The 25315-nt window shown below is 32.6% G+C and overlaps 3 protein-coding genes across 3 annotated transcripts; 1 reads left to right on the forward strand and 2 right to left on the reverse strand.

Moving 5' to 3' along the window:
* Positions 1–1051: 1051 nt before the first annotated feature.
* Positions 1052–1838, forward strand: N-36A (early nodulin-36A). The gene has a single exon (NM_001250707.2). It carries the CDS (start codon positions 1239–1241, stop codon positions 1509–1511), a length of 273 nt encoding a protein of 90 aa, NP_001237636.1. The 5' UTR covers positions 1052–1238; the 3' UTR covers positions 1512–1838.
* A 950-nt stretch (positions 1839–2788) lies between these two features.
* LOC100804622 (protein trichome birefringence-like 2) lies at positions 2789–7626 on the reverse strand. The gene is made up of 5 exons (XM_003517672.5): positions 6613–7626; positions 5273–5465; positions 4997–5187; positions 4382–4540; positions 2789–3362 (listed from the first exon to the last, which is right to left on the reverse strand). Exons 1-5 carry the CDS (start codon positions 7299–7301, stop codon positions 3017–3019), a joined length of 1578 nt encoding a protein of 525 aa, XP_003517720.1. The 5' UTR covers positions 7302–7626; the 3' UTR covers positions 2789–3016.
* Positions 7627–14565: 6939 nt separating this feature from the next.
* On the reverse strand, positions 14566–20894 carry LOC100806943 (protein NSP-INTERACTING KINASE 3). Its single transcript, XM_003517605.5, has 11 exons — positions 19849–20894; positions 19299–19431; positions 19095–19166; positions 18800–18943; positions 18615–18686; positions 18418–18477; positions 18230–18324; positions 17988–18134; positions 16848–17189; positions 16336–16727; positions 14566–15159 (listed from the first exon to the last, which is right to left on the reverse strand). The coding sequence occupies exons 1-11, from the start codon at positions 19949–19951 to the stop codon at positions 14848–14850; spliced, it is 1872 nt and encodes a 623-aa protein (XP_003517653.1). The 5' UTR covers positions 19952–20894; the 3' UTR covers positions 14566–14847.
* Between the last annotated feature and the right edge of the window lie 4421 nt (positions 20895–25315).

Genomic DNA, 25315 nt, shown 5'->3' on the forward strand with positions numbered 1-25315 from the left:
AATTTCAAAAGGAAAGTTGAATTGGCCCCTAGATATTATGAAAAGAAGACACATGATAGGGATCAATTAACAACTAAGCTAAACAGTACAGTATGGCTACATACGCGGCCCAGATTATTTTTAGCTCTGAAATCAAAATCATGGTATTTTTTGAAACATTATGATATATAATTAAAAAGAAGAAGACAAAGTGGTTTGCTGGCATGGCTGGTGAGAGAGAACGAAATTAGTGGAGAGTAAGGAATTTAAAATAATTTATCATCGATGTTAAATTCTTTTAGCAAATCCTCGTAACATATTTCTAATTATTTCAAACAGAAAGTGTAAACGTGTTTAATATCTTGGAGAGGGTTATTTAATTGGTTCATTAAGAATATATAAAACTATTTTTGAAAGCAAAGTGGGCTTTGAGTCTCAGCAAGTGGATTCACTGCTGCAATAAGAGCCTCCTTCTATCAAAAGTCAAGCACGAATGAAAAAGTAAAGTGTGGGTGCCCATGTTTTAAAGTTTATATCGACACTTTGACATTCATATCCTTTGTATTTCAATTAGATTAGATATGTTCTACGGACATTATTTGATCTTTAAATTCCCTCAAATGCCTGTGGTGAGCTAATATAATATGTAGTGTAGTGTATGTATGTATGCGGTAAAAAAATAAGCTGAAATTTGGCGAGGACAATATACAAGTCCCAAATTTAATATGAATATATTATAAACTAAGTACTGCTTAAATAGTAGAAAAACAGAATGAGATAATCAAATTAGGTCAGGGATCTCAAAACTTCATTCCCATGTAAACCAGTAGAAGAAAAATAAGTGTGTAAGATACAATTAGGTCAGGTCTATGCTGGTTAGAGTTAGATTTAAGATTCAAGAAAAAGTTAGGCCGGTAATTAGGTTAAGGTTTAGATTCAATAAACCAAATAAATGTTTTTTTTAATCCATTTAATTATTTTAGTGAGCACAGTACAAATTTCTTTCTTGAGTTTCAACTTTTGATGGTTTTTTAAAATGAAAAAGTAATAAGCAAATGGATAATGAAAAGATGATGATAGCACTTCTTAGTTCTCAATCATCAACTATTTAAAACAATGGTCAGAGGCTAACTTCTCCACTAGTTTTTCTGTGTAGAGCCCTTTGGACACACCCTCTAAACCAATCTATCAAGTCCTGAATCTGGTGAGCAAATATGGAGCTTTGTTGGCAAACATCCATCCATGGTTCTTGAAGAAGCATGGAGATAAAGGGGTGTGAGAGGGTCCTCACCACTCACACTCCTCCACTTAAAACAGTTTGTTTTGGCTTAGCTTTGGCTTCTCTAATCAACAAGGGATGTGTTCTAACATTCTCTCTTGAGTGGCAGAAGCAGATATGCATTCTCCAAAGGAGGAGAGGCTTTGGCTACAGCCTGGCAAACCGGCAAGTCACGAAAAGGCAATGGACTCCATTGGGGTCTCTATGGCTATCTATTGCTCATCTATGTAGTTCTTCTTGCTGTAGAATGTAATAAAACAAAGTTGGCCTTCCTTTGAGAAGTTACCAACTTTTGCTGTCCAAATTACTCAATTTGCAGCTGACTAGAATTCCTTTCTCTCTGATCAGTTTCTGCAGATGAGTAGGTAGGTAATTTGTGATCACTCCCTTCCCTTCATGTCTGTGTTCCCTTTTCCATGCTTGTTTGTGTTGTTAGTTATAACCTTATGAGGAATAAAAGAATAGTACAATTCTAGTCCCTCAAAGTTTAGGATTGTATTCTATTGAACTTTAATAGAAAAGCTTCAGAGTCTTCTTTCTAAGGTTAATAGAATGAATAATGATCATGCCCCACGACCCCTCACCCTTTCCCTTTATACTGCTACATTTCTGATTTTACTAACATTTGAAGTTGCTCTGGGGACTCAATGGAAAACTAGTTTATCCTCTTCATAAAAAAGGCTTCCTAACAAACAAATATTTCATGTCCCAAAAGTGATATAAAAGAGAAATGAACTTCTTACGTAGGAACGGTGTACATAGACTAAGACACCTAATATATACAAGTGAGTCGTGTTAAAAGTACATTTATTTCTAAGAGAATACTCTTACACATATCCATTATTGATTTTTAGTATATATGATAAACCATGCTAGCTTAAAATTTATTCCAGTCTATAGTCAAAACCATTTCAACCAAGACCACGTTTCTGGTTGTGTCATTATAAGAAACATTTAAAGGTTTACCTTCCATTCATCTAGTCAAAAGAGATATTTCTACGGGTATGTTTGTGTTGACGTACAACCTTCAAACGTCTGTTGAGTTCAATCCGTTAGAGACATACTTCTCCATTGACATGCTTTGAAAGTCATAAAACCAATAAATCAAACACACTTCATTTTTTACATTGAAAAGTGTGAATATCCGTTTAACAAACTTTTAAATGAGAACCCAAACACGCATTTAAAGTTACTGATAGTAGCAGTAGCAGATGTCTATTCTGCTTTATTTCTTGGCTTAACGAGAAATATCAAGTATTGGTTAAATCAATGGCTAAGTTAAAAAGGTGCCAATCATTCCATCTCATGCTTACACTAACACCACAATGGAAGCACGTTCGCAATACCATTGCAGCAGGCAGAAGATTGAAGGTTTAAAACAGATAAATGGATAGCCCATTCATTTTAAAAAACATATTTTATTTTGTGCCATTTACTACTTCCCCTCGCCCCAAGCATCATAAGGAATCACCTTCACAAGTTTGATCCTTCATTTTCTTTAACTAATCAAGGCAAAGAATCAAGTCAAGCTTTCAATCTACAAATTTTACAGCTTTCGTGGTATTCATTCATTATAACAATTGTACTACCAGTAGATGTATACAGAAACATACACATAAACTTGTCACTCTAGTCAATCATATCAGCACAAACTAAACTCAAGAGACCCTTTGAGATGGACATCTAGATGTGGGAAATCAATGAATATACATTTGTTGAATATGTATAAAGAATCAGAAATCGGGTGTGGAGTTTTGCTCAGCTTTTCCAATGGCCTTTACCATATTTCAAGAGAGAAACATACAGTAATTCATTCCAAGTATCAGGTACTCCAGGCAAACACCAATGACTGCAATCTTGGTGTTGTTCAGCAGCGGTCCGTTCTTCTGCTGTCTTGTACTCCATTCTGTATATAGAAGGATGCCCATCTTTTCTGTAATCTGTAAGCCTACTAATGTTCATATATATCACTGGGGTTTTCATCTTTGGGATGACCACATGCTCAAAAGCCCTCATTTTTGAGGGATACTTGCGTAAGTGCTTTCCATTAGATATTGGCTCAGTTTCTTTGTGGCACTTTCCGCCTGAATTCCATTGCCCACCCCTGAAACCATGTCAGGCAGCATTAGAATATATTGGTCAAGGCATACCAGATGAATATGAATCAGCATATCATACATTCATATTAATAATTAATAATGTATAGTACAATTGAGATCACCAACTAGGACACTGGAGTCTGCATTATTGCTTGTGGTTAGGTCAAATTATAAGTGGTTGGTTAATTTTATTGATATGTTGAGTTAACGTGTATCAAGCATTCTATTAATATGACAGTACATTGATAATGTACACCAATACTAATCTGGACCATGGTAAAAAAGAAAACAATAAATACAATTTCAAGAGTAAATGATATTCTGGAATCGGCCATCTAATTTTTTTTGTTGACAACGATACAATATCAAATATTTAAGACAAACTAGCATAAACAATATGATTTTGCTGAAAAAATTGTGCTGAGGTATTAAATCAGTCATCACAATAATATAGATAAAAGAGTTGTGTCATTCATACAATAAATCATACAACATTCTGTAGAACAAATTATTTATTGCATCATTTATTGCATCTCATATTTCTCTCTCTTAGTAGTACAATTTGTCGTATGAATTGTTGTAAAAATAGCATTTCTCTAGATAAAATAGCTAAAGAAGTTTTCATCCAGTAAAAAAAAAATATTCAAGTAGGTAAAGAGGATCATAATAACTAGTTAAGAACTTTTTGATTATATCTGTAGTTTTTGGAAATGTATAAATGGATCTTGTGCAATGTTCAGAAGTAAATGTATATTACCACATGGTTCCACTGTCCCATCCTTCCAACAAAAGACATGTTCATTAATATGTAAAAAAGACTTGCAGGAGGGTGAGTGAACACAGTGATAGTCATAGCAAAAAGATAGGAATTTAGCCAGTTTGCATGCCTAGATCTGAATACCAACACATAAATTTCCAGCCATAAAGTTACTTCAACTAATTTTGGAGCCTATGTAATGTAAGGGAGGCAAACAATAGCAAGTCCAGACTCTTAACATTTAGCAGCCATGTAAAAGACCAATACCTGAAATGGGTTACTGAGTATCCTCTGAAGAAAACCTGAGTTCGGTTGGCATCAATATTTTTGTCAACCCATCTAGCCCAAGTGGTCAATGCCCTTGTATATGCATCCAGAACTTTGAGTCTGGGGTATACATGGTTGCCTACTTGATAATAGTCTTCTCTGTAACAGTATTGGATGACAGAAAAATCAAAAACCTTTACTTATTGCTTATGAGGATAACAAATAAGCACTATGTGGCTGAAAATATATAGAGTTAAGATGACAAGAGAGATTAACATCTTGGCTAAAAAAGAAATCTCAAGTGACAAAGTTGGAAGCATGGTATGCAAGAGCTTTAATTAGATATCATGCCAAAATTCTGTTATAATTTACAAACAGTAAGCACTATAAGGCACAAAATTAGAGGTGTGTAGAAAACAATAGATTAAAATTTTGATTGGAAAAGCAGTCTCACATGAAAATAGTAAGCATGTGGTATCAAATATCATGCTAAATTCTGTAATTCATCTTCAAGTAGCACCATTCTAATCTACAGATTTCAAGGCCACTTTGAAGCATAGAACCATAGACAATGTGAAGGCAATGTGACAAAAAAAAAAAAAAGGCTGAACTCACCCCCTCGATGTTTTCTCGTGGGTCCACCAATGGCCTGTATTGAAGACTATGATATCAGCATCATGATAGGTGGTACTTGTCTGGTCCATCAAATCCAATCTTAATGTCTCAAAGGACCCATTTATGCCTTTGAAAGTTGACTCTTGAACAATGAATGGTGAACTAACAAAATCTACTGAACAATTATAATCCTATAAATATAGCCAAAAAAAATCAATGAGATATCATTACAAGATATATACTAAGGAAAATCTCATGGATGTACCAGAAACTTGCCTCAAATCTAAAAGCATAGACACCTTTCTTCTTAAATTCTGTTTTTCCTGAAATTTCAAAAACACGTTTCTTGTCCTTGACACTTTGACGTAGGATACACACCATGGACTCCCACATGTTTCTGTTCAGTGAATCCCCCACAAAAACCAGCTTCTGCCCTCGCAACTTTTCCAGAAAATCAGTTGCATTCAAACTGAGATGACAACAGTAATTAACAAACATAAGCAACAAGCATTGATATATTGTAGTTTAAAATGGCTGTCATAGGTTTGATAATTGAAGTGACTGTAAACCAAAACTAAGGTTAAGAAACTGAACTACCCCAAAAGTATGAAAAAGAAACTAGGTTGTAAAGATCCCTAATCACCCCCCTCCCCTGCCTGGTTTTCATAGACTCTGATTGCAGATTACTACATATTGTCTGTATGTAGATCACTAGATCCCATAATCCGACCTGTTAAATCATTTAATCCTAAACCAACTGAACATGATTAATATTTCAAAAGAGAGTTTTAGAAGGGAGAGTATGAGAAACAATTCTCCCCCAAGCTAACTTTTTGTTCCCCTTCAAATGGTGGGTAATTAAGGGGAATAGCTTTTCTTTCAATTTAAAATATTGTCAGATATATGTTACCTATAAGTTGAGCTACTTAATTTTATTTTTTAGAAAGATTAAATTTTAATTTTACACGAGTAAACAAGCATTGTGGTCCTTGACAATGTACCTCACAATTTTGTCCCTTATATAACAAACTTCTTGTTTAACTTACTCCTCTTGTCCAGAGTAATGTGAAATGACTTTGTAATATAAAGACAGAATTGCACACATCATTTTAATGAGGTAAATGTCCAGGGACCAAAGTACCATTTCACGACTTCACACCTATAATCTTTTACCTCTCCCTTTATCCCTCAATAAAAAAAAAAAAGAAGTCCATACACATGAAATGTAACTTTTTCCTTTCTATCCCTTCTTTCCTGTCACCCCATTCCCTTCTCTTTACATTTACCGTCTTTATAACTCCAACAAGCATTTATAATATGGAAGACAAAGCTTCTGTTATGTAACTAACTTCCATTTATACGCAGGAAATGTAACTTACAATTATTTATACACAGGAAATGTCACTTGTGTTATATATCCTTTATACTAATTGTTCACCAGCAAGCTTTCATTCTTCTTTCAATTTATCATTACAATCACATTGAGCCTCCCTCACTCCATATTCACACTAACACAAAAACACATACAAATTGCCTTTTTCACATGTTTTTTTTTTATTCTAAATTAACAACATTTCTCAATTGTTAACGAAAAACAGCAAGAAGCATCACCATACCTTGGAATGTCACACCCATTTGGCTGCCATTTCCACTTGACATAATCACTATCAGGCCTTCCATTAAGATGGCAATCAAAATCCCTATCAACATTTGGACAAGACCCCAATGGATAGTAAGGCTTGAATTCATCCCTCACCCATTTCCCATCAAAGATGTCACATTCCCCAAGCAAACCACCAACACTAACACTATCATTATTACTTTCCTTAAACAACAACCCATCTTCACACTTTCCCACACCATCACCATTGCATGACGAATTTCCCACGTGCGCATTTTCCTTCCCTGCCAAAGTAACATTCTTCAAAGAACAACAATGTTCATCTTCCTCATGCCCATCATACAAGCTTGCGTTTTTCTGATCCCCAGTGAGATTTCCCAAAAGGGTTTTCTCCGAACCCTCACTTGACGACACCCTCACGTCAACCCTATGCAGAGAACTCACGGAACCGTTGGAAGAAAGAGCGGTTGTGAAGGGAAAACGCCACGAGAACGAAGAAGTGGAATTGGAATCGGATCCTTGGAGAAACACTTGAACCTTGGGAACGGAGAGGGAAGTGCTGTTGAGCAAGATAAGAGTGAGGAAAAGGAGAGAAACTCCAACGCCCAAACTGAACCCAGAAATCACCTTTCTCCCCTGTGACATAAAGGGTTCCGAAAATGTAAGTCTCTTAGAAGAGTCCATGGTGAACAAAGCCAAGGCATAGAACAAAACGTGCTTTGTGGTTCACACTTCACAGATCAGTGTTTGTTTTGAATGAAAACTGAGCTGAGATGTGATAAGGGAAAAAGGGGTTTCACAGTTTCACTGAACGTGGGCATGGACAGAGAGAAAGAGATTATTGTGAAATCTGAGTGTGCACCTTTGTATGGGTGTAATGTGAATATGAAGTGTAAGAATATTGCAGTTCAAATTATGACATGTGTTTGAACGTGAAATTGATAAAAATAAATAGTTTTGATTTATTGGTAAAACCAAAAATAATTTTGCAACAGATTTTTAAACAACGCTCTTAATTATACGTTGAAGACAAGACATTTGAAGTGTCCATTCGTCATCGTGCATTATTATGTTCTACATTTTCGTTTTCGGTGTGTTTTTCTCAAGAAAACTAATATTACACCGTTAATTTCACGTTGAAAAGCAAAATTAAAATGTGACAATGAGGTCGACTGAATTTAACTGAAAGTGATTTAAAATAGAATTTAGGGAACTAAAATGTTTATAGATTTGATTCTAAATTTTAGGAAATGGCGTCTATAATTAGAAAATTAGGAATGAAAGGGTTTTTAAACTGATTAATTGCTTTCCTGTCTTCTCCTTACCTTCAACGGAATGGGCATGAATTAGGTTTATTTAAATTCAAATCTCAACGCAACAGTTATCCAATACCCGACGGAGAAAGGCAGCACAAATTTAGTTACATTGTTTTGAAATTTCATTTCTGTCCCTTATATTTGGTTTCAATTTGATAGAACCAATGAAAAAATTGTATAAACTAATATTACCAACAAGTCGTTGGTCTTACTAATATAAATTTAATTAATAAAATTAATACATGTTTCATATTAATATTATGGTACTCTAAAAAAATGCTTAATCTCTTATAAAAAAAAAATTTCTATTTTTTCCATTCTCTAATAATCACATTGCATAGGTTCATTACCAAAAAAAAAATTAAATTACATAAGTTGGTGCTGAAGAATGACGTTAATGATAATTGCTACCTCATGCAATTCTTTTTTTATCCAATTCAAGACAGGTACCACATGCAATTCGAGGTCTATTACACTCCAAACAATTATAATCATGATGAATTGATGATATAAATAAATGCCATATTTGTTTAGGCAAGTGCATTGGAAAGCAACTTTGCAAAATTGAAACCTTACCCTACGGGGCATTGATTTACTCTTTTAATCAATTTAGTGGATAATAAAGTTCACATTAAGTTGTTTCTTTGCCCACAAAATGGTAAGTTTCGTCAGGTTGAGAATTGAGGGGTAGTTTCGTCAATACGGAAAAGGCCCCGCCAGCAAAGAATGTATAGCAAATAGTGCTGACGCCGACACCGACACGACGAAGTATGTGAGACGTGGCGTCAGCGAAAGGGTACCAAAAAATCGAGGGAGGCCATGTGGTGATGATGGTGAGCAATGTAGCACCGACGAAGTGTATGCAATGTGGAGACGACACGTGGTACATGTGGGAGCAATGAGCGTTAAGATTTTTGGTTTGGGGACCGGAGCATGAACACACTGGTGTGGCCGCACATGCTAACTTACCCTTTATTACTGTTATATGAAATGTAAGAAGAAGAAAAATTAAATATAAAAAATTTTCAACTAATTTTATTTTTTTATTTTATTTAATGTTATTATTTTTAAAATATTTTTCATTTAATTAGGTTTTAGTTCAATGACTCATTTCTATTTTTAATATCAAGTTTCAATGAATGATAAGTTGAGAGAAAATTTAATTTTAATTGAAAATTGTACAATTAAATATAATTAACTAATTTTCTTAATTAGCATGAATGATTTTTTTTCTTATATAGACCGGAGGGGATACAATTTATAGGTTAAAATGCACTTTTAATCCTGCTATAATGTTTGATCCATAATTTTGATTTATAAATTTTAATCATTATATAAAAAAATTAATAACTCGTGATATAGTGATATATAATGAATATTATCAACTAAGAAAACAAATGACATAAAGGTTATGGGTTCAAGTCTCAGTATGACATTTTGTATTTTTCACATTATTTAATTTTTTGTCACATAAGTATCATCTTAACGGTTAACAGCCTATGTAAAGTCATATCAATACATTTTAGCCTAGTTTATGCTTTATAGTGCCATTTCACCCATTAGTCGAGGGTTCAGTTTTAAGGGGGGGTGAAGTGTTACTATGTAGTATGGATGAATGTATGATCTTGGACTTTAGCCCCTTTTGACTAAAAAAAATGCATGAATGTATCATTTTAAGAATTTATCAATAATATTTTATATTTAGGCTTAATTATAATTTTGATTTCTTAAATATTATAATTGTGATATTTTAGTTCCTCATGTTTTAAATATGCCTAGTGGATTTAGTCAAATATTTTAAGTATGTGATTTCAGTCCTTTAGATATCAATTATACCAATTGAGTCTCAAGTATTATATTTGTGCAATTTTTAGTCTTTAAATTTTATAGTTGTACATTAGAATTGTTTATTTTTTAAATAAAAAAATTGTGATACCGGAAGGACTAAAGTCATTCAATTGAGATAACTTGGAGACCCAATTAGCAATTGAAATTTAAGAGACTATAATCACACATTTTGCAATTGAATACTTATTTGAAATATTAGAAGAGGACAAGTGTGTCAGAAAATTGTCACACCACAATATGAAACCTATTTGTCGACTTCTTGGTCTCTGCTAGCACCTTCACTTCCAACGTTTTGTTGATCAAACATATCATCGGGTTCTCTATCTTTTTTTAAGACAACTCATTGAACATGAAGCACAAGATGCTAGATATTGATTTAAACCTAAGCTACACTCAAGGCAATGGTTCCATCTTTGTTCCTAAGATGAAACACATCGCAATTCAATCACAACTAGAGTTGGGTTTTATATTTTTCGATAATTTGAGTTGAATTCAATGTTGTGAAATGCATGTTACTCTTTAGAATAAGGGCATTTTTTAAAGAAAAAGAGAGGTGAAAATAGCAATCAACTATTGTAATTAGAGATGTCAAATAAATTCAAACAAACTTGCTTCAAATGAGGTCCAACCTGAGACATGTCATACTGGACCAAGTATAATTTCAATTATGAACAACTATTCTCACTTCCTAAATTGTTATTAGCACTACCAGCCATATCAATTTTACCATTCTACCTTCCTTCCTTTTACCTACACCCCTAACCCTTCTCCCTTCCTCTCTCACTTCTCATTTCTTCATCACTTCTCCAACTCTTCTCTTCTCTTTCATCTCCCTTAGACCACCCAACGTGGTAATTTTTTTAACACAATGGAATCATATTTCTACTATCTTTTTTAACACAAAAAAACATGATTTTGTTTTTTTATTTTCCAGAACACAACAGAATTATGATTTCATTGTGTATTTGGAATTTTAGACAACAACAAAATCTTGATTCTATTGTGTATCAAATTCCAGACGCACAACGAAATCATGATTTCATTATGTTTTATTTTTTGTAATTTTGATTTTTCATGAATGGTACTTTGTAGAGAATACATGGATTGGAATACATTCTTTTTCTGAAAAAGTTATAATGCCTTGGCTTTTGGAAACATGTATGATGATAGCCAAAATAATTTTTATTGTCCCAATCTATTAAATTAAATGCATACAAATCAATCAAATAAAATGCCTGAAGATCCTAACAATGGGTTGGACATTGACCCCCCCCCCCCCCTCCTCTAACCTGAGATTGATACATTGTTAAAGAGATTTTCACAACTTGACGTGGACAAGAAAATGACATTGAAGAATAAGGTCCATGAACTTGGATTCTGAATACCACTTTAATGTGTCCCCCTCCAAAAAAAATAAGAACAAAGAGTGCACCGAAGTTTGTGAAATCTACTAAATGTGCACCTTCAATGTCGGAGCAAGTTGATGAAATGAACACATTGGTTGGTAATTTGGGAACTTTAAGTGTGGCTCGCAAAGATGTCAATAACAAAAAATGGACAAAAAATCTCTTATATGAATGAATTTCTCGATCCGTTGCAACAATTCATTGTAAAAATTATTGACGTGAGACCTAATGGAAATTGTGGTTACAAAACAATTGCAACCTGACTAGGTTAGAATGAGGAATCATGGACTCTAGTTTGATAGGACTTGATTCTGGAACTTCAAACATGGAATTCTTAATACGTTAAGTCGTTTGGCACACAGGACAGATTGGTTAAATTGTTATATTTTTTGTATGTCCAACCCGGCCTAATAGCATCTGTTGACAAGAGGATAATCACTTATAACATGGATGATGCCATTATTAGTCAATATAATGTTTTCTTGGTCCCCTTATCTATGCTCCAAAATTGGACTTTTCTTCGCTTGGGAGTTCGACACCATCTGTGACACAACAACGCCTTGTTATAATTGGATTTGTTAAAGAGAATCACTACTACACATGTGAAGCTCGTTCATGACAGAGACCGTACCTGTAACGCATACAAGAATTTAACTCATTGATGTTTCATTCAACTATAGGATCTCAACATGTAGTAGAGATCACTAAGGATTAGTTGTTTTAGTTAACTCCTCTTGTATTAAGTATTGTTATGTGTATTCATTTTGACACTTGATAAAACTCTAGCTAATGTTTTTATTCAGTTAACATGGATTATAAACTTTGCTAATTGTGTTTGGTAATTGTTGCACGCCATGCATAATGTGTTACAAGTCTTTTAATGAGGTCGATAACAATTTAGCATAAATTGTGGTTGATAGACAAAAATAACAACAAAAACATGGTTCCATTATTTTTATTTTATTTTTTGCAAAAATAACTTATAAAACGAAAACATATTCCCATTGTGCAGGTATACAACAAAAAAATATTTTCATTTTGTTTGAGAGCATTGTACAACCGAAACATGTTTTCATTATACATGGATAGTTAACAACAAAATGTGTTTTCGTTATAAAAATGTGTATGCAATAAAAAAATATGTTTTCATTATGCACTTACACAACAAAAATATACCTCTGTTGTGCATTTTTTTCACCCGTGATAAAAAAAAAAACATATTTTCTTGTACAATTTTTGAGGGGGCAGATTTAGAATATGGGCAAAAAGTACCCAATAGTGCCCGTAACAGTTGCCTTTCAATTTATAAATTGTTAGCCCATCCTATACAATATGCTAGTTACTCGGCCAGATCTACTGATTTGTATTTTCTTCGTTTATGTATACAGTTAAAGTCTAATTATTAATTATAAATAAATTATTTAATTAACTTGTATTAAAACTTAGATTATCTTAGACTGAATATTTTAAAATCGATTTTTCCTTAATTTAAATATAACAAAAATAGTATTTTCGTCAACTAAGTTTGATTTAGATGTCATTTTTATCCTCTAATTTATTTATTTTTCTTCAATGTTTTCCTCAGTGTTACCTTTGTCTTTCAAGCTAGCAGAGATATATATTGTTTAACACGATTAATTGAGTCGCAAAACGTTGTTTTTTTTTTCTTTCAATAATAGCAATAAAGTTTACATAAAAAGGTCATACAAACTACTTGAACTTAGATCATTAAGCAGACTAATGAGTACATGTTTGGATAAAATTTTTTAAAAATACTTGTTGAAAAAAAGTTATGAAATACATTTTTCCATAAACTCAAACTAGTTTGTATAGAAGTTAAAGTTTGACTTTTAAAAATACTAATATGAGAATTTCTATATATTAATTTATGTATGAACTAATTTTACTTATAGAAAAGTTTATTTAATTTTTTCTTTTTATTTTTTTCTCCTATAAGTATCTTTGGAGAAATTTATCTAAACATACTCTTAATTATTTATTTATTAAAGTTCCTTGTTTCCATTTTCCAATTGTTACTGCCGCCTTTCATTTTTCACCCCCACATAACCTCATCCGTAAACCATTATTAAATAATGCCCTTTGCAGTTATGCTGTTTAAGAATTAAGATTTGGGTGATGGTTTCAAGCTAAGTGATGAAGGTTCTGTTTGGGCATAAATGAATGGGGCATAGAGCGTGTGGAGGCACATGTTTATGGTGCTTATGTTATTTATTGATTAAGGTTGTTTAGTGGTTGAGTTGGGTTAGGAATCTATTTGAGTGCGTAGGTTGGTTTAGCACAAGGGAAGACAATCAAGTTGCATGGAGGTTGGTGGTTCAGCATAGTTATGATTAAGGAGGTTCACATGTTTCATGATGATCGAAAAAGGAGTTTAGGGTTAGACAAAATTTGACAAAAATAGCATTCAAATGACAAATCTAGCAAGAATAAGGGTAGATGGAGGTTCCACAATTGTAGCGGCAACAGTGAGAAAAAAGAGAAACAATGGTGGTGATATGGGAAGAAGACAAAGAATGATGAAAAAGAAGAATGAAAACTGTAATTAGAATTTTTGGCTCTTAAAAAATCAAACACGATATTTTCATAAATTTAATGTGTTGTCAATCGAGTTTAATCCATTGAATTATTGGACCTTCCTTGGTGTAAGAATGAACCTTAGTTCAAATAACATGTTGAAATTCAATGAACAAAATTGTCTAATAAATAAATAGTTGGAATGGAAACTTAAGATTAAAAGTAAATTAAAAATATTAAAAAAAGGTTGGAAACTAAATTAAACTTAGATGATGAAAATATAGTTTTTTTCCTCCTAAATTTAAATTTATTTTAAAATAATATTGAATAATTTTAAAAATAAATTTTAGCAATTAATTATAGCAAGGACAAAATTTAGGTATACTATAAATGCTTTAATAGAGTAATTCTTCTAACAAAATTAAAGTTTCACATTTGTAACGCCTGTCAATCTTTAATATCGACTTTTATATATTCGATGCCTTATTGAGCTACTTTATGAAGATAATAGAGTTTCCCCCTTAACCTAAAACAGTATAAAAAAATAAGTAAAGATTGTAAAAAGCCATGAATTACGTAATTTAATTTCGACAAATTATAAGTTGCAAATTAAAAAGTAGCACAAATAAGTCCCCTTGTAACAGATTTTTTTTCTTTCTTTTTTCTCAAGTTAAACAGTATTTTAAATTTAACACCTATTATAATTTCCTCATCATTCCTCACTTGCATTTGTCTTTTCCTTTTTTTTACAAGTTGATTATTCCAAAGGCATGCCACAAGTCTTATGGTAACCTACCAATGAAATATATATTAGAGTTTAGGATGAAGATGAGCTAAAGAAAATTTTACTCAACTGGCTCTATGACATTGCTTAGCCACCAAAACCAACAGCAAGAACATGTTAAGTGCAACTACATACAATTTTCTAACATTGATTCAAAAAATTTCTGAAGCAACTAAATCAACATTCCAACAAAGAAGATACTTATACATGACTTTCCTTTTTTTTCTTTTTACAGATGAATACGAGCATTACATAGCTATTGACACTAATGACACTGTCATTTTTAACATGTAAACTACACCTTTTAAACAAGGAGCTATAGTGGAAAACCAAGATGCTTGTCACCTAGGGCCAGAAAGCTCCATGGCTTCAACTATGAGTGAAGATTCCTCTATTAAATCTGAATATCTTTGAGGCTCACAAGACCGAAACCTTGGTGTTTCAATCCTCTGTGAGGCCTCCCATCTCTCAGCTAAGCCGTCCCCTTCCAACATCTTTAATACTTCTGACATCTTGGGGCGGTGTGAAGGATTGAATTGTGTACACAAGAGTGCAACCTGAACCATTTCTTCTAATTCAATCAGATCAAAGTTGCCCTTTAGATCTTTGTCTACCATTTGACTCAATCTTCCATCCTGGTGGAGCTTCTTAACCTGAAAGTTGTTTGATTCACATTGAAAAAGAGAATGGTGATTGAAGAGAGAAAATTAATCTTAGAACCAATTACTAGAGCAAGAAAAACTAAATTGCAGCTGAAGTGGCCAATTCTTTGAAGTTTAAACATTTTTGTTATCATCAATCATTCAACCCTTATGATTTTTTTGGAGGTTTAACCCACCCTATCCGGGGCTCAAGTCAATTTAGGATTACTGAGGACAACAAAAATCTTCCAACGGAATTTTTTTAATCCTGTTGTATTCCCTAGAATTCGAATTCAAGATTACCAGTTAAGCTAAAAATGTAAGGTTTTATTGGGAAAGAAATCAGAAATCATTTATTACATAACATATACAAAAGTATACTCCCACCATCCCAAAATGGGATTTGGCTTCTCTACTGTTCCTTCCCATGTTGTCTCTGTTCCTTCAAAATCGTACAGTTTTCATGATTTTTAAAATTAAATATCACCATTAAATATTAATACAGTTATGCATTGTTATTTTGATGGGGGCAGCAGGGACAGCAGAGAAGCCAAATTCCCCAAAATGACTCATGTTTAAGGTTTTTCCACATAGATCAAGAAAACAAGTATTTCAAGAGAATTAACATTTATTAGGGAATAATTTTACTAAAATGTCCTTATTCTCTCTCTTCATTTCAATAAATGTATTATTAAATCTTTCAAGACGGCACTATTTATTACAAGATAAAATTGGAATAAATATTTGAATATCTCATTGAAAAGTGAGAACAGCAATCAATTTGAAAAAAAAATTCAAAGATTAAAACTGCAGTCATTTTGGGATAGAGGGAGTAATATAAATGTTAAAGAAATCATTTATTACATAACAAATACAAAAGTATAATATAAATGTTATTTAATAAAAACCTTCCAATTTTAGTTGCTAAGAATCAGACCTAGTTAATGTTAAAAAAACTGTTTTATTAATACCAGCTCCTGTTAAGAAGAGAAATTACTCTAGTACTCTCTTTCCATAAAATTCAAGGAAGACAAGTTTTGCATATAAGAAGAAAGTTGTTCTTAGTGCCAACAAATCATTCATTGTAAGTTTTGGAAATAAAAATATTGCTAGAACTTGTAAAAAGCTTGATATGCTAACCAAAGGAGAAAAGACATGTTGAAAAAAGTGAAAGTCTGGAGAGCTTACCCAATCAAGCATTACACCTTTCTGGTTTGCTGCTCGCCCAAAATCTAGAGCCTTATGGCCTGTGATCAGTTCAAGCAGCAAGATTCCGAACCCAAACACATCAGTTTTTTCTGATGATTGGCCTGTGGATAGGTACTCTGGAGCAATGTGGCCAACCGTGCCACGCACAGCAGTGGTCACATGTGAATCTCTATGATCCAAAAGCTTAGCTAAACCAAAATCACCAACAACAGCTTCAAAGTCTTCATCTAGCAATATGTTGGCTGCTTTGACATCACGGTGAATAATTTTAGGGTCACATTGCTCATGCAAGTAAACCAACCCTCTTGCAGTACCTAAAGCTATTCTCTTTCGCCTCGTCCAATCTAAAGCTGGCCGACCATGAATATGATCTGGTATATAAATCCAAAACCAAAGACAAATAAGGTAGAGTTTAAAATGATCTTGAGGATTTAGAGTATAAATATCAACCTCAATCATGAGCAGCTTAATGAGAAGTTCAATGAGCTAACCTTTTAATCTAGAGGCTACACTGCCATTAGACATATAGGGATAAACAAGGAGTCTTTCATGCTGAGTACTGCAAAACCCCGAAAGCCGCAGAAGATTCCGGTGGACAGCCAAACTTATGGTCTCAACTTCTGTCTGAAATTGGATCTCACCACCAGCTGCATTATAGTCCTTTAACCTTTTGACAGCCACAACAGACCCATCATTCAAGCATGCCTTGTAAACTATTCCAAAGCCACCTCTTCCTAGAATGTTCTTCGAGTTGAAATGGTCTGTTGCAGCTCGAAGCTCTTTGAATGAGAACCTTTTTAAATGACCAAGACGCACCTCTGGATCATAATGTTCTGCCGAATAACGAAAATTTACTGAATACGCATACAAAAACACACAAACAAGTATAGAGTGCATGATATATTGGTACAGGAATACAACATATGCTTAGAGCAGATAGGGGGAGTAGATTTATAATTATATTTTGAGTTCAAATATAAAATGCACACAATTAGCCAATGTGTACTTCTCCGCTGGCCTCTCCCCTTCAAAGAAGGTGATCCTTATGTTCTGAATTACATATAGTTATACCACAAGCGGCACTGTTCTCTATCAAATTTTATCTTCTAGAACACTAATCAAGTATTTTGCATAATACCAAATTAAATTTTACAACTAAGATTTCCAACATTTTTTCCAAGCAAGAACAGTATTATGACAATTTTTGTTGTTCATGTTGCAAAAAAGTCACCAGTAGGGAAAACATCTTGTAGTCATACTTCATTTCATCATGATAAGTCTTACATTTGCTTTTAATAAGCTTAAAGTAGTTGGAGAATAATAAAAACAATCAAGAAACAATGCAGCATGTTGAAAGGTAAAAAATACACAGAAGTCCATCGGAAGCAACATAGCACAACGTTAGGAGGAGTGGGTCAATTAACTTTGACAGTGTAACAAACATGAATTGAACCAAGCATTTAAGATGTGAATTCCTTGGGGGGGGAAAATTCCTGACTACTGTGTGCTCCAACAGAGAAATGATGACCATCAGATTCTTTTCAAATTTTGCCACAAAGTTTACTAATAGTGCATTAGAGATATAAGGAAATATAAAAAGGAAAGTAGGAGAAGCTTTAGCAAGGACTAACCATTAACATCAAAGAATATCTGCTGGTTGCGTCTATACCGCCACCAAACAAGAAACCCAACTATAATCACAAGGACAAAAGCAGCACCAAAACTTGCACCAAAAGCAAGTGCCACGTGATGGCTTTTCTTACCAGAGTCTGATTGGCCTAGAAAACCAAATCACCACATTTAAGCATGTCATACAATTGTTGGAAGAAGAAATAATTTGAAAGTAGAGTTCAAAGATAGATGTAATTAACACCTCTTAGAGCATCTGGAGGGAAGGAAAGTGGCTCAGGTAAAACAGTAGAACAGTTGTTTGCTTTTGGGCCACAAATTAAAGGGTTACCCACGATCCTGAAGTAAATAATTGAGCAAGAGCTAAACTACACTGCTTTGTTGTAAACTTGAATATAGAAATGAGGATGAGGAAATCCAAAATGAACTTACTTTAAAGTTCTTGCTGATATTCTTGGCAAGGAACCACTCAGATTGTTGTAGGAGAGGTCCCTATACATGTTCGATTCAAAACAGTTAATATAGACATTTTCTACAAGAAATCAAAGCTTTAAATCTGTCCTTGGGCTTTTAAGGTAAAGATGAGGCAAAAAAAGAAAATATGGTGCAACAAGGTAACAAAGACCTACACAAGGGTTAGACCTTCAATGTTGCTAAGAGACTGAGGGCAGGATCCTGTAAGGCTGTTATTATTTAACCTCCTGGCAAGTACATAAGACAATTTAAATTGAGTTAAAAAAACAATTTCATAATCAAACTCAAAATCTCTGCATCAATTAACATCATATCCGTATAAATGCTTTTTTTAACTTACAAATAATTCAGGTTCTTGAGGCCTCCCAAAGAACTGGGTATCTCACCACTAAATGCATTATTGGAAATATCGAGTGTCTGAAGCTTTTCCAAGCTTCCTATTGCAGCAGGAATTCTACCAGAAATAGCATTATTCTGAAGCAAGCTGCATATGTGTACAATTAATTAAGCATCAATGTAATAGAGCAAGGATAGAGTCGATCAATAAGAATTAAGAGGTACTGATGTCAAACCCAACCAAAATTCAAAGCAAAAGCCAGATATGTAGAATCTTAATAAAATTAGCATAGACTTACACAGATTGTAAGTTAGTAAGGTTTCCGATCCCAGGAGATAGTGTACCAGACAAGTTCTGACTAGGCAATCCCCTGATAAGAGAAAAAAAAATCCTTTAGGTGAAAATTAAACTAGCAAAAGTTGTTTGGTCCATTTTCTAATCAAGACCTCTAGAAGCTTCTTCTTCACTACTTTTGAAAACACTTAAAAGCCAAGCAACTTACAATACTGAAACAGAACCATCAGGGGAACAAGTAATCATCCTCCAGCTACATGGATCAACAGAATTAATATCCCAATTTTCCAGAACATTGTGAGGATCAATCAAGCCATTCTTTATGGCCATCAGAGCTACAACTGTTCAAGGAACAAACAGATGAGGGTGAGAACCTTCATCTCAAAATTCTCTTGTATTTCCATCATACAAATAAAAAGAAAATTGATCAACCAAAAAGAGAAAATAAAATAGGCAAGTGAAGACCCCTTATGGGGAAGAAGAGGAGTAATATCAAGTTCTCTGCAGCTATCTTGTTATTGGTAATTAGGTAGCACTCAAATTCTCAAGGAAAACGAAAAAAGAAACAAAATAGAATCATCACATCAACATTAACCTTCCAGCTACCCTGCCTAGTAGTTTCCAGCATAATTAAATTGACCCACAAGCTCAACTTTTATGCCTTAAACCATCAATTTACAACCTTTCTCTTCATAAGTTTTACCAAAGATCCCAGTGAACAAAATGAAAAAAAGAAAAATCCCAAGAAAAACATTAACCTTCATAGTTTATGCCAGAAGGAGAAAGCGCAGCAGAAGAAATTTCCATCAACAGCAGAAGCAGAAACCCCAATAGCCAGAAAACCAAACTACTATGCTCCATACTGTACAATCAGTTTCCTCAACTGTGTCTCCCTCACACAACCACTGAGAAATGCTCAAAGCCACCATAATTAACAACTTGACTCCCCATTACCACAAAGAAGGTCCAGTCTATATCACCTTATCCAAACAGAAAAAAGCCACTCTTTGGAATCAGATTCCCACTCTCACCGAAACAGCAACTTCTCTATGATCCAATTCAATGAACATCAAACCAAACAGAACCCAGATGCCAAAATTGTTTTTTTCTTCTTTTCTTTCTTTGCCACCACAAAACCAAGTTGGAAAATAGAGAATTTGAATCCAAGCAAGAGGAGTGAGCACTCAGAAGACCAAAAAGAGTAAAACTTTATTGAGGAAAAAAGGAAACTGTGAGATCCTTGAGATCTATGAATGGTAGGTTTGGGTTCTATAATTCATTCCATGTGAGTGTGTCGTTGGTTCCCGGTGATGGCACTACACTGCCATACCATTATCTTCTTTCTTTTGTTGCAGTTGCAGGGAATAAAAAGGAGGTGAGCATGGAGCAGGATCACGCTCACAACACAACCAAAGAAAGAACCAAACACAGGACAAAACAAAATGCCAAAGTGGACACAAATGTAATGCACAACTATAACCAGTGACCAAAAACTTGTTTCAGGAATAAAATAAAAGTAAATAAATGAACTCAAATTATATTATTAATGAGAATAAAGGTTGCTGGTGTGGGATTGATGAGAGAGAAATGAGAATGGGATGAAAAAGAGAAAGGAAAAAAAATGGTTGCAGGGAAGAAAAAAAAATTTGGACAGATCACGTGGTTGGATTGTCTCCTCCTTTGTTTGCTTTTGGCTTGAAAATGTAACTTTTTCAGAATTTGGGAAAAACAAATATCAACCAAGGGACACAAATCACATTCTGCAATTTGCAGCTCATCAACTCATGGTCCATCCTGCTAACCTGTGACTCTTTCTTTTTTAAAAAAAAAAAACTCTATGGAGTTAATTTTAAATTTTTAATGGGATGATTTTAAATTATTAAATATGTTTTTGTTTGATATGTTACAAGTTCGAAGTGTTTAACTGTTTTATGAATAATTCATGTTCACTAGAGAACTTAGGATTAGTTTTAGGGTTTTGTTAATCGGTATAAACGAGTGTCTTTAGGATTATGACAATGGTTAAGAAACTTCAAAAATATATTTATTATGAAAATTATAAAAGAATATAAATATATATATCTTTATAAAAATATTTTTTATTTTAATTTTTTTAATTAATATCTTAAGAATATTAATTAACATTTGCGTTACTTTTACTTTTATAGTAGTAAAATTTTTCTTTTCAATCAATTTCTTTTTATTTATAAAACTTGAATTAAGAATAAAATATGATTAAATTTGTCTAAATTTATTTTAGTTAGAAATTTTATATAAATTTATGATATACTTTAATTTAAATTGATAATTAATATTTTCTTTTATAATACCTTCCCACTTAATACATCATAACCAATTGCATGAGCTTCGTTTATTACACAGGGAAATGAGGAACGAATTGAGACAAGATGAAATAATTTCAAAATTTTATTCTTTCTTTTCCTTCTCTAGAAGGAGATAAATATCCACCTAGCTCAGTCTAGTAGTGACTAAGGAATGTAGTAGATAATGATAATTTAATTTGTATTGCTACTATTGAACTCCAAAAAAAAAAAAATAGAAAGAAGGAGATTGTAAATGAGTTTCCTGTCATTTTATTCTTGGTCTAAAAGTATATGAAATGAAGAAGAAGAAATGAAAGTGGCTTTTATTTATATGATTTTTTTTATATTTAAAGTTGTGTGTATATAAATGTGTGTCCTTACTTTTACTTTTATATTAGAGAAAAATCATTAGTATTGTGTGTTTGAAAGGCTAAATACTAGGGTGATTTACATTAATGTATTAGTAATCATAAAAGTAAACTTGACATTATGTCTTAATCTAAAATCTTAAGGTTCAGGTGTATGAATCTTCTCCTTACTTATGTGGTGTTCAACTTTTTCATTTTTTATCTTATGTGAAACTTCACTTCATACTTGTACTCCAACAATTTCTCCTTCAAGTGTGAGTCTCTTTTATATGGTAGCCTCCCCCCGAACGAAAGTCTATTTTCAAATCACAAGTATCCAATGATAGCCCTAAGAGCTTAATTATGATTGCCTCGACTCGTTTAACCATTGTTGTCAACATGTTATAGTACCTAACACTTATGGGACCTGTTGTCTAGCCTCTATGCATGGACTCACTCGTTAGGAAGACTTTCGATACAAAGAATTTTCATGTTCATGGATTTGTCATTGTCATCTTACTCGTATGAGCTGGTCACCAAGTTGAATCATCAACTTTTATATCGATTGTTGTGTGTATCAGGGAGATAAATATTAGCAAAATTTACAGCAATGGATCATGAGTAATCAGGGTTATCAAACTCTCGAGTTAACTCGCTAACTCTTACGAGTTCACTTGTTTTCTACGAGTTGACTCTTGAGTAAACTCTTTTTTTAGTAGACTCTGAGTAAACTCTATAAATTCTAAGTAAACTCGATAGACTCTCGAGTTTATCACTGAGTCAACGAGTTAACAAGTTAAAAAAGTTAGACTAAAACATAAGTTATTTTTTATTGTTTTTTGTGTGTTTAGCATTCAACATATCTTCATTTAGCGTGTTATTTTCAAATACAAAATTCTCACATTTAATAATATTCAACTCTTGTTCTCTAATAACATCAAACCCTCGATGAGAATGATTTACCACTACTATAACTTTTACAAGTTATTGTCTACCGGTGATGTATTATTACTAGACTTGGTTATTTAAATATTCTGAATTTTATGATTTACTGTTTTGCTTTATTATATTGTTCAAATGTTTAATTAGTATGTTATTTATAGATATTTTGTTATTATTTTTATATGAAGTAGACTCTTACGAGTCTACGAGCTGAGTCTATGAGTCGAGTCTATGAAACTCTCACGAATCTGCGTAAACTTTCGAGTTTCATAACCTTGTGAGTAACTATATAAATAAAATTAACATCATAACTTAACCCAAAATCTTAAAGTTCAAATTTATGAATTTTCTGCTCAGTTATCAGACATAAAACTTCTATTGACTTATATTCTAACAATTAGGTACATGGATTAATTATAATATTATTTCAAGTTAATAAATTATCTTGTATTCAAGTCATCACAATAAATACTCAAAAAAGGAATTTTACCAATCTATCTCCACCAAAATTATTTCATGATATACTTGTCTCTATAAAAAAAATCTTTATTTTGATTTTCTTCTCTTCTAACTAACTTTAAAAAATCATCTAAGTTTTTTTCTGCTTTCTTTTTCTTCTTTTTTTCACTTTTTTTCCTTTCAATTTTTCTTTCCAATACTAAACTCCTCCCAAAAATTGTATTTATTTTATGTAATTGTCGAACATTTATCTATGCATGCATAATCAGAAATCGGATGGCAGTTGCAGCAGGGGCAACCTACATGGTACATATCACATCAAGAGGATGAAACGATGGGGTACAGTAAAAAATGTTCCACTTTTCTCCTTTTGTTATGGGTAATACGACAAAGCAATAACATGCTGCTGATAGAAGGAAATAAAATATGGTGAGGGCTAAAATACGCCGGGGGTAAACAGGAACGAGAACAGTGTGAAGTGTGGTTATTCTTTTGTTGGATAGCGTGGGATTGGAATCTCTACAGTGCGCTCGCCGCGACACTCGCCTTATGCCTTGCTCATATCCTGTTCAACTTTATGTTTTATTTTTATTTTTTTAAAAGAATAAAGAGGTTTTTTTTATAAGAAAATTGCATGGCTTTGTTTGAGTATAAAAAAAAAAAAGAGGTTTTCTTGTTTATTAGTTTATAGTTCAATAAAACACTTTTTTTTTTAAAAATACTTTTAAGATAATATGTGTCTTTTAAGTTATGATTAATAATATATATATTGTGAACTTTTTCAAATGAAATTATGAAATTATGTTTGGAAAAAAATATAGTTTTTTTATTGTTCATTGAATTAATTTATAAAACACTTCGTTTTAGGCTGTATTTTTAATGTAATTTACATATTTCTTGTTTTGTACAACAATAAAAACACATTTTTTAATATTTTTTTTTATTGTCATGATATATAGACATGGAGTGGTCTTAAAACCTAACCCTTATAATCGTTATCATTATTATTATCATAGAGATCAAGGATCTTGGAAATATTTTTTTTTAATGTAAATATTAATGACACAACATATAACTAATTGTGCCTGACAAAATATAAATAATGTTATTGGTTATTTTTATCATCCTAGTTTAATTTTTTTTATTCCTCTAGGTATGGCAAAAATTAATTATAGATTTCAACAATATTGTCATTTGTGAAAGAGTGACCATTGCTCATTCTATTTGATATTTTCATTTTATAGATCTTGTTTTAAAATTTAAATATGTAATTTGAGTAAATCACCTATTGGTTATCATTGGCGGATCCGCATACATGATTATGGGAGCAAGTTCAACTCATGAATGTCTTAACTTAAAATTTAGAAAAATAATAATATTTTTTTAATAAAATTTATTTTCACAAGTTGGCAAAAAAAATGTGTTTGAGTAAAATTAGACTTAGTCCCGGATCAAACGAACGATGCTAATAATAATTTTACGACGAGGATCGAATTAAAAAAAAACAAATATAAAAATCAATTTGGCATGTTTAAATTATGGATACCAAATTAAAAAGTAAGTGTAATTATAAGAGCTAAAAGGTATATATAAAAAAAAAGAGCTAAAAGGGTATTTAAATTTATCTATCCAAGTTATTCCCCTTTATACATATAAATACACGTGCTGTAGACAGGTAGTATTTGTTTGTCCCTTTAAAAGGTAAGTAGCACACTCTGAGCAAATCACAACAGCTACTTTTGTTAGTGGTAGTAGTTTAATATCTCGAATTTTTTAAAGAAAATTTTGCAAGTAGTTCACTAACCTCGAAGTGATTAATTTATGTAACAAAATCCTAATTATTGAACTGCCCAATAGTTTATAAACCCAACTCCAAGGGTATTTTTGTCGCATGGGGAAAGCTGAATATTCCTTGTGTACTATCCTAAGTTAATATAGTATGTGCAGTGCAGTATCTTATTTTTAATCTCTTTATTAACAATACTAATCTTTGATTTAAACAAGTTGAGTAAGCTCAAGACAAGATTGTGAAAGACCAATCGGCCATGGCTTTGGAAATTGAAAAGTGAAAAATTCATAGTTGCATATTAAATGCTATTTGGGATGAACAACAGAACAATGATAAATGTGGATTACTTGGTTTTACGTTAAAT

The sequence above is a fragment of the Glycine max genome, chromosome 1 (assembly GCF_000004515.6).
Source record: "Glycine max cultivar Williams 82 chromosome 1, Glycine_max_v4.0, whole genome shotgun sequence".
In the NCBI taxonomy this organism is placed as follows: domain Eukaryota; kingdom Viridiplantae; phylum Streptophyta; class Magnoliopsida; order Fabales; family Fabaceae; genus Glycine; species Glycine max.